This window comes from Podarcis tiliguerta, assembly GCF_965153285.1.
Source record: "Podarcis tiliguerta genome assembly, chromosome: 2".
NCBI lineage: Eukaryota > Metazoa > Chordata > Lepidosauria > Squamata > Lacertidae > Podarcis > Podarcis tiliguerta.
In genome coordinates, this window is record NC_139535.1 from 43,714,885 (window position 1) to 43,734,518 (window position 19,634).

The following is a 19,634-nucleotide window of genomic DNA, read 5'->3' on the forward strand; positions in this document are numbered from 1 at the left end:
GGTGAAAACCCAGCTGGACAGACTCCAGCCGGAGCATCTCCCTTCTCAGCCTTGCCACTGTGGAGACTCATCAGTCATCCTCCGACTTGCATCTGCGACTCGAGCTGTTTAGCAGGAGCACACATTTCCTCAGCAGTGTAAACACACAACAGATCAGGCTCGAGGCGTGGATACTGTACTATACTATGCATTTATTATACATAAATCAGGACAAAGAAAAACATGGCCTCTCTCCTTGTCGTTCTTCTCGGAGAGAGAAAAACAAAAGCAATACAGAGCGGATGTTCCGCTCATGGGACTCCAGCAATCTGTGCTGAAATATAAACAGACATGTGACATGTAACAACCCCACATATCTGCAGCAAGGGTGGAATGGAATTCCCAACAGTACCAGGGTGAGTAATGTCCAGAACAAGAGGCAGACACGAACAGGACTTCAATTTCGCAATTGATAAAATCACCCAGGAGTGATGCAACAATCTACTAAGTCATAGTGAATCTCTTTTCTTGTCATCTCGTCTCAAGGCTGAAGGTCCAGTAGTAGATCACTGACTGCCGTATTGTATAAACATTGCAGAATGGGCTAAAACCATGAGTCGTGCGTGTGTCAGGTTGTGATTATGTGGAATCTCAAATGGTCTCTTCATTGGTTAACAGTTAATAAAGTTTGAGGGAATTTCCTTGCAACTTACGTCACACTCCCTGTCTCCCAGAAGCAGGAACAAGCTGAGCTAGCTGGTGAGGAAATTAAAAGTTCCAGAATTTTATTCTGTGGAACGTTTGGACACATCTGCTTCAGAAGCAAAATAGGATGAGCTCTAGAAGTGGGGGCACTAAAGGGTTCCAGGACAGCTTCTGCAGAGGATGTTTGGCACCTTCCCCCTCTGAAAGAGAGGAAGTCCTGAGGGGCTGGGGACTTCCCTGCTCCCTTCTCCCCATGCTCCCGGCATGAAGCAGGTAGATTTGGAAAGAACCGATTGTTTCTGCCTAGAGAGCTGCATCTTTGACTCCAAAGCCCTGAGGGGGCAACAGGGGAGTGTTTCCAAGGTGAATCAATTTTATAAAATGCCCAACAGGGATCCTGTAGCCTTGAGGACCACTGGAGCCTTCTGCACCATCTGAACTAAGTGAGATTATAGTCAGTGCTTTTTTTTCTGGCTCAAAGGTATGCAGTACCAGCACCTTTTTCCCCCTAGAAGAAAAGCACTGATTATAGTAATTGTAATGTTATTCTTTATGCTAGTTATTGTGTGCTGCTTTGAGCTCTATATCATTGGAAAAGCAGAATGCAAATATTAAAATTAAAGATAGATCTGACACTTTATACTTTCACTATACTTTGTGCTGTGAAAGGTCTCTACAAAAGGAATCAATATCCTTCATTAGGACATATTTTGGACAAATATTCAAAGGACTTGGGAGACTGTTCGTTGGATTCTTTTCACTGAAAGAAACCACCATGTATTTATGCAGGGAAGACTGGTTTTTCCAGTCACTGCAAAAAAGGTTAAATGCAAACTTGAACATACATTCAGAGTTCCCACTGTGGCTGTCTACAGTTGTTCTGCAAGTCGAATCACATGCAGGATTTGCATTGTTTGGACTGAGAAAAATAATTTTATCAGCAATTTCTTTCTGAGTTGCAAGCCACTGTACTGGTCCCATTTCAGCAATTCTCAGCTTCTGCCATGCATCTATAATGACATTACTATGACAGCATTCATGTAGAAATTCAGCAAAAGCAAGGACAGTATGCTGAAAACAGACTTCTTGGGAATATACAACAAGGATTGTAGCAGGTATGTGTTGCATTAGTGGAGAAAGAGCCCAGTTTCCACCTGCACCTGTTAACAAAAGTAAAACCCACAAACTGTTAAATACAACCTTTTGGAGCAAGCAAAGTTCATTGTTAAGTGCCTTTAAAAATACCATTCGTTTACTTGAACTTACAAAGCAGAAAGAATTGTTTTAAAATACACTTGTCTAATATATACAAAATACTAAACATATAGAAACTACACCATATACATTAATACCAGGAGGGTTTGTTTGTTAATATCCGACCTGCTCCTGCTTTTTGTAGAGAAAATGGAGGCCAGTAGTTGATAACATGTTACTGACTGCCATCCCTCAAACTATATATATTCCATAAATTTGGGAATTCATTATTTTCCCAATCCTAATCAGAAATGTTTCATCCCTGAGCCTCCCAAATATTTGCTACAGTATTTGCCAACAAGTGCCAGACATGTATTTCAGTACTATGCACACTGGGGGGGGGGGGGGAGTGCACCGCCCCCAGCAGCGCGATCCTGGTGGGGTGCCATTGCGGCTGCTGCCCCTCCTGCACACCACGCCCCCATGACGCATGCCACGCCCCTACAGGCAGTGCGCCACTTCCATGGGACGCATGCCAGCCCCGCCCCTGCCTGCTCTCCGCCCCCTGGTGCCAGAGCATGAAGCTCTGCCACTGCCTATGCATATCAACTCAGAATTGAGTTCCGTTGCCCTATGGTTAAATCCTAACCTTACTCACATATTAAAGAGTAAGTCACAATGAAGCTTACTTTGCTACTTCAATAAACATGGCTTTGTTACCTGAATAGCACTGGACTGGAAATAACTAGTTGTGAAATATCTGCCAGGCTACAATACACATATGGTCACTTACATCTAACAGTGGGTTACAAGTTGTGTATGCCTGGTTCAAAAACTTGTTCAATGACTTTAAAGCTAACATGATCCAAAGTAGATATTAAAAAATGAATGCAATACTGTGGTGAATATCATGGAATTAATATTCCACCTTTCTATGTCGTTGGTTGTAAACTAGTTTTATTGGTGAAACAATTTAATTAGAAGTTGGAGAGCCATGCTGCCTGAAAGTCGAGTTACTGTAGATTCCGGCGTATAAGGCGACTTTTGAACCCCAGAAAATATCCATAGCCTTATATGCTGGGTATGGTGGTGGCAGGTGGCGATGGCTGTGCGGGATGTAGCCAGGCAGCGGCTGCGGGTTCGAGAAAAGAACCAGCAACGACTCTTCCCACCCACCCCGTTCCAAGCCCTTGCCCTCTCGCTCACTCGCCCTGCCACCCTGGGAACCGCTGGACAGCAGGCAGCTATCCTGAAGCAGCAGCAACTGCAGCCTCCCCTTCCCGCGGCGAGGTGGTGCGTGGCTTCAGCTGGGGCTCCAAGAAGCTGGGCATCCTCATAATTGCCAGAACTACCAGCCGGTAAGCACAGCCCGCCGCTTTGCTGGATGGCCGATCAGGGCTCGCTCACCTCGCCTCAGGCTGCTGCTAGTTGGCTGCAGGCGGGGGTAGTCTTATACAGTGAGTATATCCCAAACTCTAGATTTTAACAGGAAAAGTTGGGGGTTGTCTAATACGCCCAGTCGCCTAATACGCCGGAATCTACAGTACTACTTCTCCCAAATGTTCTAATCTTCTATTTCTCTCTGTACTGGATGCAAGGGAATGGCGGCGAAGGAAAGGTCAACACATAAAACCTCAGTCAGCTTTCCCTTCTACCCTCCCCCTTGAGGGAAGATGCCAAGGAAGAAGAAAAGGCTCTCTTCAAGCAAGAAAATTTGTCATCTTATATACACTCAAGAGCTTTGTCTCTCCCTCAAACTGCTTACAGATGTACATCAGCTTTGCAACCCGTGTAGTCACAGCAAAACAAAACACATACACCATCCTTCACACAAAGTGCACACTTGCATATTATTTTAGCGTAGGAAAATTGGCATGTGTGAGAGTGATTGAGTCTAAGGAAACGAAGTGTTTCTTAAAAAAAAAAAAGCCTTATGGCTTTCTCTGAGGAAAGACAAAAACTTACCATACTTCCTCTTGTAATACAGTAGAGCAGCAACCATGCATACTATCAGAAATAAGGAAGCAAGTAGGCAACAAATAATTATGTAATTGCCTACAAAATCTGTTGAGACTAGAAGAGAAAAAGAATTGTCAGTTGCATATGAAACCAGTTGTGAATAACCTTATAAAGCAAAGGCCTAGTATATAAAAAAAGCTAAAATTGGCTTTTCTACATCCACAAAAGTTCTTTTAAAAAGTACCGTATTTTTCGCTCCATAAGACACACTTTTTCCCTCCTAAAAAGCAAGGGAAAATGTGTGTGCGTCTTATGGAGCGAATGCAGGGGGCTTTAAAGAGTGTGCGGCTCCTGTGGGCTTTTCTACGAGGTGGGAGAAGGGACTGACGCAGGCAGTGAGTCTCTTCTCCCTCAGGGAAAAGCCCCCAAGAGCCGCGCACCCACTAAAGAGCGCACAGCTTTTGCAGCCTTTTTTACGAGGTGGGAGAAGGGACTGATGCAGCCAGTCAGTCCCTTCTCCCTCCTCAGGGAAAAGCCCCCAAGAGCCACGCACACACTCCACGTGGCTTGTAAAGGGAGCGCTGAGCAGAGCCTGGGATGCATACAGGCTCTGCTCAGCGCTCCCTTTAAATAATATTTTTTTTCTTGAGTTCCGCCTCTAGAAACTAGGTGCGCCTTATGATCAGGTGCGCCTTATGGAGCGAAAAATACGGTAACTCAGTTGGACATCACTAATAAAAGTTAGAAAGTAAACTGTGGAAGCAATGTTCTAAGGCTTAACAAAGGCAGGAACAGATACATTTGAGTAAGCGATACATTTGAGGGGAAGATCACTGGAGAAAGAAGAGATTTGGCCAAGGTTAAAAAAACAAGTCCCTCTTCCTTCCACTGCTTCATCTATTCCAACTTTTCCTTCATATTCCCCCTCTGCCACTTTCGTCCTTCTGATAAAGGCCAACCACTACACCAGCTTACTGTTGCCTACATTGAAGTGAAATTCAGCAGGTTTTAGCTAACCATCTGTAGGTTCTTCAGTACACAGCTCCTGATGCTCTGCATGTCTTGGGCAATGACCTTCGCATAGTGGAAAACGAGGAATTAGCTGGAAGATTTAAAATAAACCCACAATGCAGCTAAATTATGTGCTCACAAAAATATTTTTTTTATTTTTCTTAACAACCTTGTTTCCCTGATTGGTCCCTCCAATTTCTTATCGTAGTACATAAAATAAAATTCAAATCTGAAACTAAGGACTGTATCCAAAGGCTCTGACTAAAGTAATCTTCCTCCAGCTGAGGAAGGGGACCTTTGGATACAACCCAGTATTTCCTAAAAATATTTGTTTTCTTTTCAAACTTGACACAAAAAGGCTTAGCACAGTATAATCCTATACATGTTTACTCAGAAGTCAATCACATTATATTCAGTGTGACTTACTTCAAGTGTGACTTACTGGTCATAGTAATCCTAACATCTGAACTGTGCTGTTGGTGAGGGGGGGGGGAGGGTTCTAGGATTCATTGTCACCAGTAGCAGGGGATTGCATGACAAATGCCACAGGTAGTTTGAATCCTAAATCCCCTCTCCAAAAGCATATTATTGTTTCAAAATAAAAAAAAATGGGATTGGGTCTCTCTTAAACAAACATGTATTTGCGTATAACGTACAGTTAGCCGGTTAATATGGAAAAAGGTCTGAAAACACGTTTTATTAGATTTAAGCAGTAGTATGAGAAAGTACATGCAGAACGATAATCAGAAACAGTGTCTAGAACTCACAATAGATTTGTTTTTTCCTTTTAAACTGAAGTTAGATTTTACCTCTTTAAAGGTTCTGTTGCTTTGATCAGTCAACAATATTTTTTCAGAAATTCTAGTAACATTCCCCTAATCCAAAGAAAAAACAAGATAAAAATTATATGCCTAATTATTACGTACAGCTTCAAAAAACCAAATACATATTTGTACAGAGCCCTTTGGATTCTTCTTCTTTTTGCTTTGCAAAATTCTTGACTATGTTTCTTAAAAGCAGTAAATTTGCACTAATGCTTGTTACTCTCTTCACCTACCTTGGTAACCACGATATGATCATACAGGTCGCCTGATGGATCAGGCTCATGAAGGCGGATTACATATTTGGAACAAAAGGGACTTGCTGTAAAGTTCACTACCACTTCTGATTTCTTGTGGCATACTGTTATATTTGGGGCCCATAAGCTTCCTGTGAAATAGAGAAGTGTCTGTTAAAATCTTATGCCAAAATAATTTCTATTGAAATTTCAGTAGTCCTTAAAGTAGGGTTATCCTACATGGTGGTGGCCTTCCTATGTTGTTGGACACCCAACTCCCATGAGGCCCAGCCATCGTGGCCAATGATCAGGGATGAGGAAAGCTGTAGCGCAGCATCTGAAAGATGACATAATGGCCACTCAGCCGTAAAAAGCAGGCACACAATTGCTGCTAAGGCACCATACCCAATCAGCACTAAACATAAAAAAAACCTACATGTTCAGTTAAAGAACTGATGTACTGTAGCACTGATGTTTCAAGCGCTTTACTTCATGTTGCCAACCACCTTGCAGAGGTATTGGGGTGGAAAGGTGGGAAGCACCTGTTTTGAATAATGATCAAATAGCCCTGAGCCACTCCTCCCACCACTACGGCATTCTGCTTTCCACATATTGCATCCCAGGGATAGCCTAACTACTGTAATTGATGCTCTGGTAACTACTAGGTTAAATTGCTCTCTCCCCCCTTGCTTGAACAAGACGTCTTCGTTGGATACAACCCATTACAGTGGTACCTCGGGTTACATACGCTTCAGGTTACAAATGCTTCAGGTTACAGACTCCGCTAACCCAGAAATAGTACCTCTGGTTAAGAACTTTGCTTCAGGATGAGAACAGAAATTGTGCTCCGGTGGCGCGGTGGCAGCTGGAGGCCCCATTAGCTAAAGTGGTATTTCAGGTTAAAAACAGTTTCAGCTTAAGAACGGACCTCCGGAACCAATTAAGTATGTAACCAGAGGTACCACTGTATTTGAAACCCTCTTTTTATTTGGAATGAAAATACTTTTCAACATCACTAATGAATAGTTTACACTTACCTTTCTCTATGCAAGTTTTACAGTATTTTAACACACTGTCTTTACAACCTGAATTTAAATAAAGAGTTTTTATAATTAGAAACTGGACAAACTTTTTATATAAAGCTACAGCATATTAAGTGAAGAATCTCATTTGCACAAAATCTTTTCAGAATGGAACCTAAATGCCAAATACTAAACTGTTGGTTCACCTGGAAAACAGATATTAAGGAATCCTATCATGGCAACTGGGACGCAGGTGGCGCTGTGGTCTAAACCACAGAGCCTAGGGCTTGCTGATCAGGTTGGCGGTTCGAATCCCCACGATGGGGTGAGCTCCCATTGTTCAGTCCCAGCTCCTACCCACCTAGCAGTTCAAAAGCACGTTAAAGTGCAAGTTTACCTTCCCCCCACTCCGGCGGGAAGGTAAACGGTGTTTCCGTGCGCTGCTCTGGTTCGCCAGAAGCGGCTTAGTCACGCTGGCCACATGACCCAGAAGCTGTCTGCGGACAAACACCAGCTTCCTTGGCCTATAGAGCAAGATGAGCATGCAACCCCAGAGTTGTGCACGACTGGACCTAATGGTCAGGGGTACCTTTACCTTTACCTATCATAGCAACTGCAGTAGCTTTAACAAATACTGCAGAAGTATCTTACAATTGCTTTGTAGCTCGATGAGCTTTGTCACTAAAAGAATTCTCATATCACTCTGTTTAAGGTTGTGTGTAATTGTAGTAGTGATAAGGGGGAAGCACTGTAGCTAAGTAGCAGAACACCTACTTTGCAGAAGCACCAATTCAAGCTCCTGGCATCTCTAAGCAGGGCTGGGTAAGGCTCTTGTTTGATACTGGTGAGCTGCTGCCAGTTAACATAGAGAGCACGGCACTAGATGGCCCAGTTGTCTGCTTGGTATAAGGCAGTTTCCTGTTTTCCTTTTCTTTTAAAATGTTTCAGTCTCCCAATCTTGAAATAAATATATTTTCAATGGTTAGGCTCACTTTAGTTAACAAAATATTTTAAAATGTCAGAGAAAGGATCGTTTTACACATTACACAGCTGGGTTTGCCATCACATGGATAATTAGCAGCATGCCTTGGCTGATCTCATAAATTGGATAATTCATGTATTTATTATGCATCCATGTTCGTTGCATTTACACATTGCATTGGAGCCAGAAAAGCTTCCTGTGTCAGAGAAAACTTAGCTGGATCCATTACTTTTTTAAAGGGGGGGGGGGTGCAACACACACACATATATATCATATTCATGAATGAAAATATTATTATTTGGATAAACTGAAAACAGTTTATGGTTCTCCTTTTAATAGCTGTTCGTTTAATTTGAAGATAGACTGAAAAGCCCATCAAACTAAACTTACAGCAGGTATTTTCATGTGAAAATATTTAAGACCACATTTGTTCAATTACCTGGAGAAAATCGTTTTATGTGTTTTTTAGGAGGATCAAGACCTGGATTTGGTGGTGGTAGGTTGAAAACTTCAATGTGGTATTCATTATTTTCATCTACTGGAAATCCAATATAGTAGAACTGCCACTGAAATAAGACAAGTTTGAAGATCATAATATATTCATATTTGAGCATATTTTTGGAACAAAATTGAAGATGCTAAAACAGGGGTCAGCAAGGTTTACCTCGCCTGGGTCGGATCATGCGCGCAGCCGCAATTTCCAGCGTCTGCGTCTGTGCAGACGCAATTTTCAGCATCTGAGCATGCGCAGACGCGATTTCTGGCACCACAGAAGCGAGTCCCCACACCACGCTGTGCTGCTTTAGCGCAGTGTGCGGGGACTCTCCAAGCAGGCAGCTTGATTTGGGGGCGGCTCGTGGGTTGTTTAAATGACCCCCATGGGCCACTTGTGGCCCATGGGCCTTAGATTGCCTACACCTGTGCTAGAACATAAGCAAAACAAAAATGAATACAGCTTTCTTTCTCCATTTTCCACAAGTGATAATGTACCCAAATGAAGTAATGAACCAGACATTCTCCTGGTAGTATAGGAAGGCTTAGTGCAACTGGAGCTAAAATGAAGCATCAGGATGGACAATATGTTTGAGCATCTCAATAGGAGATGGTCACTTGATTGTGTCACGGTATTTTGGGGAGCCCAAAGCTTAGTTTGGGGGCATACCCCCCGTTACTTATTCATTCATAAGTACATTAGCAATTATTGGAATGGTTCCAGCATGTTTGAAATGTCTTGTGCCGAAATGAAGGGATGGATCAGATAAGACTGTAAGCCATTTAATCAGGATGCAACAATCAGCAGTCACAAACAACAGAGTACTGTATTTTTCGCTCTATAAGACACACCAGACCACAAGACACACCTAGTTTTTGGAGGAGGAAAACAAGAAAAAAAATATTCTGAATCTCAGAAGCCAGAACAGCAAGAGGGATCGCTGCGCAGTGAAAGCAGCAATCCCTCTTGCTCTTCTGGCTTCTGGGATAGCTGCGCGGCTTGCATTCGCTCCATAAGACGCACACACATTTCCCCTTACTTTTTAGGAGGGAAAAAGTGAGTCTTATAGAGCAGAAAATACGGTACTTAAGCGTATAAGGATGCACACTTTTGTTTTATAAAATGAGGAGCATTTTCCTTATCTGTCTGAATGCCCAAGTTAAACAACTGCAAATTTCATCTCACCTGGATGGGAAAATACCAAAATTACAGGGGCAGAAGACTGGTTGCTTAAATCAGAAAAAGATGCTTTGGCCATCTTGATATTGTAAACAAAAAACAAAACAAAAAAAGGTGAGCTGCTACTTAGAACTGATGAAAACACAATTCACACACATATACATACACTTTTCAGAATGAGATTTTGCGGCCTTACATAATACCAGTTTCTTGTCTGGCTTACAACTGGCCCAACTCATTTCTGCAGACTGATCGGGATATAACAAACAGGAGCACCAGCTATATCAACCAGAAGCTTCCAAAGGGTTCCCAGGAATATATTTGGATACATCAGTATTCATTGGTATACTATTCTTATCCTCCCTGCCTCCTTCCTGGGATAAAGCTGCTGCAAGGAGGATGGGAATCAAAGAAAAATCATCCACAACAAAACACAATCTTCTGGCTTAAACAAAATCACAAAATCCAAAGTGTGACCTATCCTATGCAGTAGTCCAATAACATATTTGGACAATCCCACCATTATTGTACTCCACATTTTTTTTATAAATAAAAAATAAATAAAAATAAATAATGTCAGATCCCAAGCTAGCCACTACAAAGTAACCTTGAAATGTATGTTGTTGTTGTTGTTCCATCAGACCAGTAAGTCAGTGGATCGTCAACACTAACAAACAAAAAGTAAAATTTTAAAATATAAGCCACAGAAGCATCAGCCGTGTGTTTTGTTGGGGTGTGGGTTTGGCTGAACTTTTAAGTACCAAACAGAAAAATGGATGATAGCCAACTAAATCAGGAGTCAGCAAACTTTTTCAGCAGGGGGCCGGTCCACTGTGCCTCAGACCTTGTGGGGGGGCCAGACTATTTTTGGGGGGGGGGGGATGAACGCATTCCTATGCCCCACAAATAGCCCAGAGATGCATTTTAAATAAAAGGACACATTCTACTCATGTAAAAACACACTGATTCCTGAACTGTCCGCAGGCTGGATTGAGAAGGCGACTGGGCCCCATCCGAACCTTTGTTTGCCTACCCATGAACTAAGCCATACTCACAGAAGGCTTAAGTCCATTGATTTAAATGAGACTACCGGGAGTATAGCTAACATTGTATGTCAACCATCATGCCTGTATGTGCTCTTAGAGGATAGCTATCTGAACCATATGGACAGATTTGCTAAAATGTGTTAAGATTCTGTGTTTCAGTGCAGGGAGTTGTGCTGCAATAGCCTTCAAGCTTCTTTCATTCCTGCAATCTTGTAAAAGTTTGCAGTGTTTGATTCTCTGCCTGTTCCATAACCATATCGGTTTGCGGGTTCTTATCTAGCTTTCTGGCTGTAAATCCTTAGATAAATTAAATTGAATTCACGTTCTTCCCCATTGCCCCACAGCAGCACAATACAAAATCATTTTCTTACTTTTTCACCACTGAGCGTGGTTTGGTTTTGAAACCTTTCTGTGTAATCACATCTAATACAGCTTCGACTTCCTTCTTTCTGCAAACATATCTTGGAGGCATTCAGGAATATAATGCTGCCTGGAAAGAGAACAAACAAAAAACTTGCGTTATCTTATTTGTGTTCGAAGTGTTATAGAAATACTAGCTGTTTACTAGGCATTGCTCTGGAATTCTAAGACACACACCCCCCCAAAAAATCTGAGGTTTTGAAATCAGCAATTAAAATCACTGCAGTGGGAATGCCGACCTATTAAACAATTTTGGAATATAATATATGAAGAAATCAAAAAGATGTTTAAAATATATTTCAGTAAAAAACCGGAGGCATTCCTTTTAGATATAATCACAAATGATATTCCTGACAATCAAAGGAAAGTATTCCTTTATGCAACGACAGCTGCCAGGATGCAATGAAATTAAATTTTGTGAATATATAAATCTGGCAAGCATTCATAACGGAACAATCGGACCAGAAATTATTAAAAGAATGGGGATGTGCTAAAGAGTATATGAAAAAACACTGTTCTGGAGTAAGCATATTGGTATGTAATGAATGATGCTTTGCAGGGTTAAAGAAAAAGAAATTTGGTGTAAAAAGTATATAGATAGAAGTAATCTACATTAGAAACAACAATTTAGAAAGAGTAAAATTTTTGAGGTCCTAGAACAAAGGAAGGAAGTCAATATGTGTATATTGTTTATATTGTGTATATGTGTATAGAATGAAGATATGGTTTTATTTGTAGATGTGTGCTTTTTTGTTTTCTTTCTTTCGTGTTCTGTTTTTCTTTCTTGTTTGTATAGTTTTATTTTGGAATCAAAGTTTGTAATTTTTGTTGTAATTTTGCATTGAAAATAAAATTTATAAAAAAAAAATTTAAATCACTTCAGTTTTGAAAGATTCAGTCTACTGTCTTGATTCAAAGTGGCACCCAGTTGTCTCCAAACAGACAAAAACCTCCTTCTTAATCTCAGGAACCATTATGCAAATTCTGGTTACAGCAAACAAGCAAGTATATATTAATGTCCAAAATCAGGGGTGGGGCACTGGCTCTTTAGATATTGTTTGCCTCCCAACTATCATCAGTTTCAGCCCAGCATGGGCAATAGTCAAGGATGATGGGAGTTATGGTTCAGCCAACATTCCAACCCCTGCTCCAAGTAAATATGCAGTTAGTGCCTCTCCAAATCCACATAAAGCTGCTTCACAGAGTGACATATCTGCCCACCATTATGTTTAGTTCCAGTTTCTACCATGTGTATCTGCATGCTTTAAATGGTGGTAAACATGTGTATGCCAGTTGTGTGTTCACAAAGGACATAAAAGGATTTTTGTATGTCTTATAAGCTAGATGCCAGAGAACCAAGGAGGAAGAGAGCAGGGAAATAAGGAACTGGGGTGTGAGTTTAAGATTTCAACACCCACCCACACCAAAGCATTAATCTAAGATAAATAATCAAATCAGTATTATGCAAAACAAGGCTAGGGGAAAGTGACCTTGTTGTGGTCAATCCTTCTCTTTTTCATACTGTATGTGTGATTATTTCTCACATATCTGATCAGTTTTACTGGGTTTTCCCACACAGGTTTACAGTTAAATAATTAAGTGAACTTAGATATACACACCAGGCATATGCGTACAGTCAAACCTTGGATCCTGAATGCCTCCGTTTTGGAACCTTTTGGCTCCCAAACACCGAAAACCCAGAAGTATATGCTCCAGTTTTCGAACTTTTTTCAGAAGCCGAACGTCCGACACAGCTTCTGCTTGAGTGCAGAAAACTCCTGCAAGCAATCGGAAGCTGTGCCTCGATTGTTGAACATTTCGGAAGCCAAACAGGCTTTCGGAATGGATTACGTTCAACAACCGAGGTTTGACCATACTCCCCATTTTAGGGGAAAGGCTGTGGCTCAGTGGTACAGCACCTGTCTTGCATCACAAGGTCCTAGGCTCAATCCCCATTATCTCCAGGTAGGGAAAGTCCCACCTGAAAACGAGGAGAGCCACTGCCAGCATGGACAGTACTGGGCTAGGTGGACCCAATGGTCTGATTCAGTAATAGGCAGCTTCTTATGTTCCTAAGTGATAGGTGATGGTGAAATTGCTGTGTGATTAGGAATGCAAAGAAAGCACCAACCGCAGAGGCTCTTAAAGCACACTACATATTTTCTTTTGTTGCATTGCATTTATGTAAGTGGAAACAACCTTACTCTGAATAGTCCTCCTCCCCACCAAACTGAAATGGAGCCCCTGGTTCTATTGCTAGCAGAAGTCAGAGCTGAAAGGGCCAAATCAAAGCAGAATGGACTGGTACTCATGATGTATGTAAACATATGTTACACTTCAAACTTGAGTGCAAGATTTGGTGTGGGCTACAATATCCATTCTGAAAGGAAATCATCCCTGAGTGATCACTGGAAAGACAGATCCTGAAGCTGAGGCTCCAATACTTTGGCCACCTCATGAGAAGAGAAGACTCCCTGGAAGACCCTGATGTTGGGAAAGATTGAGGGCACAAGGAGAAGGGGATGACAGAGGACGAGATGGTTGGACAGTGTTCTTGAAGCTACCAGCATGAGTTTGACCAAACTCCAGGAGGCAGTGGAAGATAGGAGTGCCTGGCATGTTCTGGTCCATGGGGTCATGAAAAGTCGGACACGACTAAACAACAACAAGACTAAAAAAGGCGGCCTCTATCCAATTTTATAAATGAATAAGAGTTTATAAAGTATGAGTTTCATAATCAGTCTGTTGCACTAACTACGAGACCTACCGTCTACACCAAGGCTCCAGGTTATATTAAAGTTGCACTTTCCCCGCCTCTCAATGATCTTTGCATCGAGGCCAGAAATATCTGATGGTACAAATTCGTGCTCCTTCAGCAGCTCAATAGAAGGCCCTTGGAAAGACAAAGAATCAGAGATCAGTGCAACCTAAAGGATTACCTATTTTAAAATAAACACTGCTATATCCAGTCAGTCGTCCAGAATCTTTAATAGTATAACTTAGCATGCAGGATTCATAGTAATGGCCAGGACCCAGAAAAAGACATAACATCAAAACATGGAATATCATGAAATTATTTTCCAGCTAATGGCTGTTGTGGGTAAAATTCAGATGTGTAAGCAAAACAAAAGCAACTTGTCCAGTGGCACGGGAGCGCACATATTCTGCTGACTACTACCTTTTCTTATGGATTTACCCCCACGCACAAATCTAAGTGGCAGGAATAATTTTAAAGGAAACCAGTGAATGAAACAATATGAATATATAAAGTGCCAAATCACTGCACTGTTCAACTGTTTTCACTGCTTTTCTGTGCTGGCTATGACACAGTAGGTGATTACGAGAATTTGGTGGGCTCACTGGCTTCCAGAGCAGGCTTTCTAGTTAAATTCTGGAATTTTAAATCGTGACATAATGATCTGGACTGAATAATACGAAAGTGAGGGTAGCAAGAACTCCATCATTACTACTCCACAACCATCTATGTGTAGTGCCTTCCAATTGTGGGACTATATATATAATTTAGCAGAGTTTAAACGATCCCCTGTTTGAGTTTATGCAGCGACAAGCGGGTTGCTAACTCGTTTGAGTCCTATCAATAATTATACCTTCCTGGTTGATAATCCCTTTCTGTCCCTCTTAAAGAAAACACACATGAATCTGAATCATACTAACACAAACTACTATCAGATTCATTCAGGTTTACAGAGTTGTTCCTGAAGGCAGGCTTAGGTTACATAACAGGTAAACTATATACAGTGGTACCTCGGGTTAAGAACTTAATTCATTCTAAAGGCCCGTTCTTAACCTGAAACTGTTCTTAACTGATCTTAAAGCTACCACTTTAGCTAATGGGGCCTCCTGCTTGCCACTGCACCACCGGAGCATGATTTCTGTTCTCATCCTGAAGCAAAGTTCTTAACCCAAGGTACTACTTCTGGGTTAGCGGAGTCTGTAACCTGTAGCGTCTGTAACCTGAAGCATCTGTAACCCGAGGTACCACTGTACTAGATAATAGTGAGTCATGAGAAGACTGCATCCGAGCAGTTACCAGTTAACACTCCTAGCAGCAACCGACCAACCAACTGACAAAACTGCCTGCCACATAGAGGCAATTAGTCCTCTCAGAATGTTGGACTTGACTGACAGCTTTATATCCCACACCAATTCAATGGATAACATTGTTAAATGCTATGATTGTCTCTTTCAATGGATGCTGGGTGGCCATCTGTCTGGCTTTCTTTAGCTTTGATTCCTGCACTGCAGGGGCTTGGACTAAATGACCCTTGGGATACTTTGCAACTCTAAAATGACATTATTTACTACAAATTATATCAATCAGTGTTAGTGGCCCTTCACCCTCTCCATAAGTGCCCTCTGGCTGTATGACAACACAGTAAAAAAGAAAGTAAGAAATGCTTCACAATATGACCATTAATTAAATTTAACTTTAATTAGTAAGATTTTAATTAAATCAAGCTATTTATAAATTTTTGAAATTTTGCCCAGCTCTGCTTTGATGCAGAATTTTACTTTTTAATTGCATGTGTCAAGAAGTTCTTCTAAACCTCCCATTGATATATTTATTAAAGCATTCACATTAGCAAACAGAAGGCAAATTCTTTCAGAGCATAAAATTCTAAGCAGTGGTAGAAAAGAACACAAGCATAATTATTCTGTTTGGGAACAACCAGGGATGAAGTGCCACTTCATTCATTCCAAGAAACAGCACAAACCAAGATCAGGTTGAATGGAAACACTGCATAATTGCTTCTGATAAGTTGTTCTCCGAGAGTTGTGTGTGCCAGACAACTGAGGTAGTTGGGTAGGAAATGGCTTGTGCCTAACACATAAAATGTAACTCTGCCAAAAGGCCCCTTATTAGTTTCTCCTCTAGGTTTTTAGAAAACTCTCAGCTTCTTTAAGTCAGTATAAATGCTGAAAATCTTCCATAGGGATGCAGCTTTGCTGAAGAAGTTACACTGGGTCTGGTTAACAGCAACACATTTCCAATCACCATTTTGACATGCATTGCCACCAGAAGCAGGGCCTGAATCCTTGCTGACTGTTGACTAGGGTAGGGACTTCCTCTATCTGAATGTTTTCCCTGGATTTGAATGATCTCTTTACATAAAAAAACCAAGAGCCCCTAAACTGTACACATGAACCAATTCTGATACATTTATTTCAAATGTTAAGTTTATGTCCTTGGATTTTAATTACAGACCCTAACAGTGCTCCCCTCCACCCCATTCATTATCCTTCCCCCCACCCCCAGTCCCCAGATAGATTAGAGTCCAGCACTCCATCTATTACACCAGTGACTCATGAATCACCTGCCCTTTAATCACAATTAAAACTAAAGATTATTTTTGAGACATTAAAGGAAAAACCCAGTCATAATCTAATACACAGAAGTTACCACTCACTACTGTTTTTCAATATTTGTTGCGGAAATAAAAAAGTCTTTAAAAAAAAACCTGAAGTACGTTCTTAACTTGCAATTTTGATAACAATTGATCAAAATTGGCCATAAACAATTGATCTATAGGTTAAATCTTGCAGCAATATCCAACATACAATAGGACTGCACTGATAAAATCCTAAAATACATGTTTTATTTATACATACCATTTTCTTCGTAACATTCAATGGACTGTAATAAAAATAAAGTCAGGATTAAAAGAAAATAAGATATTAATAATAATAATAATAATAATAATAATAATAATCCCTGCCACGGTTTACAGATAAAAATAAGAGCAGTTAAAAACATAGGAGGAAACAATTAAAAAACAAACTGATATAATTAAAACAGCACGGTACCACCCATTTCATTAAAAACAGTCAGTTCCCATAAATCTGTCAGAAAAAGAAATCTTCAGCAGCCAGAAAAATAGCAAGGAGGAAGCCAGTCTAACATCTACAGGGAGGGAGTTCCAAAGTCTGGAAGCAGTCACTGAGAAGTAAAGCAAAAAACCCCCCTAAATGCTACTTTGTCCTAATAAAATAAAATTCCAGTTGTATAGACGCATGAATTTCACATGGAAATGTGGATTTTATGAAGCTAACAATCACCCCTCCTACAAAGCCCTCACTACTGGGATAAAAAAACATGTATTTAGCAAACAATGATCACAACCAAAGTGTGTTGGCATCAGTCTACCCTGGGAGACAATGGAAAAGTGCACTTCAGGGGTAAAGTAGGAATTAATAAATCCAAGGATTTTGAAAATAAGTACTGACACAGGTTCAGCATTCATTCTTCACCTCAAGATCTCCCAGTACTAAACTATTTTTGGGGCCCAGTATCACTAGCCACAACGATTCTGGAGAGAAATCTGCCACTTTTGGGATTTCTAGCTAGCTGGACTCAATGCTTTTGTTGACATACAGAGTGGCCCTCACCTCCACATTGTCCTTCCTACAGAGTTTAAATGCAGGGATTGCTGAGCTTGTATTACCATTTTAAAAAGAAATCCGATACTCTAACCTAACCAATTAAACTTTTAGTTGACTATCCATCTACTTAAAGCATTTCAGCAGTATATTTCACTCCTAATTATTATTTTTAAGAGAAATTGTTTAATTTATTCCTTGCATTTACAGTCTGTACATCATCCAATAGTGGATGGATTACAAAGATAAAACATTTAAAGTTAAAGGTACAATTAAAATCTTTAAATAAAGACCACAAAAACGATCGGTATCGGCGTGAGGCAGCAGCACAAAACTGCAGGGCACAAAAATGCACAGCGATATGAGTTTGTTTACACACATCCCCGTGTCTGTATTCAAGACGTGGGAATGCAGAAGTTGAGGTCCCAGGTTTAGTTCCCGCCAGGTCGGTCCGGTAAAAACTCTGGACTGAAAGAAACCCCAAGCGCCCTTCCCGCTGCAAGCAATGCTAGTTGGACCGGTAGTCTGACTCTCGTCTGAAAGCGTCTTCGCATGATGCTTCGCGTGATGGTCCTACTGGTACCCCCGAGTTTCGAAAAAGGGACCACTGTGAGCGCGGCGCCCCACAGTCACCTTTGACTGGACTTAGCCGTCCAGGGGTCCTTGACCTTTTTACCTTTACTACCGCATTAGTGTTGCTCCTAACATTTAGGTACCGAGGGATTCGCAGGATCTCCGCTCTCTGGGAAAAGGAGACTCGGTAGCACACGACCCTGCTGCGCGGCGCGAACATTTCGCTCCCATCCCTGCTACCGTTTCGAAAAAGAGGTTGCAACCTTGGGTAGACAAGAGCTAAGTTATTACAGGCAGAAACCCGACAGGGGCTGCGCTGCAGGCTTCCCCGAGATGCCTCACGCGGGGAGGGCGGCAGCTGCAACCCGCAGCGCATGGCGGAGAAAGAAGAAAGGGGCTTTGAAGCCCCGCTTACCGGCCGAGCTTCTCCCTCAGAGATGCCTAAGTTCAGCCCCGCGCTCAGCAACAGCCACACAGCCGCGTTCATGCTCTTTCGCGTCTGCGCCTCCGCCTCCTTGTTCGCTTGCTGGCTTCCCTTCCTGACCGCCTTCCCGCCATTTATAACTTGCCTCCCCTCGCCCCCGCCCCTCACCGGCCTCCGGTCAGCCGGCAACTAGTTGCTTCAAGGCAGCCAGTAGCCAGCACTTCAGCGCCTTCGGTAGCAGCCCTCTCTCCCACCTTCCTGCAGGGCTCGAGGCCCCGAGTTCATGAAAACCAAGCGACCGAGATTATTTCCACGTGCAAGCTTGTTTGTTGCAGTTGCTCGGTCTTTGAGAGGCGAGCAGCAAAGAGCCAGTTTTTCTTTTTAAGTGTCTGATCTGCCGTCATTGGTCAGCAACTCCAAGGTGCCCAGGGGTCCCTTCGCTCCAATAAAATATTTGAGGGGGCCGCCCCTCCCCCCAGTTGATGGCCATTGCCAGGGCCGGATTTAGGTTGATGAGGCCCTAAGCTACTGAAGGTAATGGGGCTCTTTACATGTCCTGCTGAAGACAGGAGTGCATGGTGTGCTCTGGTCCATGGGGTCACGAAGAGTCGGACAGGACTGAACGACTAAACAACAACTGCTGTCCTGCTGTCCTTTGTCAACAACAAATTGTCGCTGTTTTTATATGCTGTATGGTAATTTATGGCTCTAATAGGTATCTAAAGCCATTTGCACATAACAAAATATGTATTTTATCAAAGTAATTGTTACAACCAGTCCATGCAGAATGTGCGCACCCTATATATAGAAATGAGCAAACCAGTGATATTTTAGGGAACAGGCTAGCGGGCATACTTACATAATAGGAGCGTACACAACACAAAACACTGTTGCTGTACGTAGGTTTCATTTCATTTTTTTTTTTATCTTATATTTTGGAAAGGTACATCCAGGTAAATTTTTTTGGGGGCCCCAAGAGAGTGGAGCTATAAGTTATAGCTTGTTTAGCTTATATGTAAATCCGGCACTGGTCATTGCCATTCAAATGGTGTGCATGTCTCTTGTGATCGATTATGCGGCACAGGGCTTACCTGTCCGTCCGTCCCCAATAATATATTCAAGTTGTCGCCCCAGTCAGCAGCCTGCAATAAAGTTCCTTTTAAAAAATGCTGCTCTGTTATGTTTCATGAG

At 41.8% G+C, this 19,634-nt stretch overlaps 1 protein-coding gene across 3 annotated transcripts; it reads right to left on the bottom strand.

Moving 5' to 3' along the window:
- Positions 1–171: 171 nt before the first annotated feature.
- On the bottom strand, positions 172–18,888 carry IL17RB (interleukin 17 receptor B). 3 transcript variants are annotated; one of them, XM_083421520.1, is made up of 11 exons: positions 18,435–18,888; positions 16,679–16,703; positions 13,815–13,940; positions 10,999–11,117; positions 8,349–8,475; positions 6,943–6,990; positions 5,906–6,057; positions 5,658–5,723; positions 4,855–4,939; positions 3,844–3,951; positions 172–1,844 (listed from the first exon to the last, which is right to left on the bottom strand). In XM_083421520.1, exons 1-11 carry the CDS (start codon positions 18,504–18,506, stop codon positions 1,333–1,335), a joined length of 1,440 nt encoding a protein of 479 aa, XP_083277646.1. In that variant the 5' UTR covers positions 18,507–18,888; the 3' UTR covers positions 172–1,332. The 3 variants fall into 3 exon arrangements, with proteins under 3 accessions (XP_083277646.1, XP_083277645.1, XP_083277647.1); XM_083421519.1 differs by lacking the exons at positions 16,679–16,703; positions 18,435–18,888 and adding an exon at positions 18,132–18,329 and having other exon boundaries at positions 13,815–13,974; XM_083421521.1 differs by lacking the exons at positions 16,679–16,703; positions 18,435–18,888 and adding an exon at positions 15,023–15,136.
- Positions 18,889–19,634: the final 746 nt, after the last annotated feature.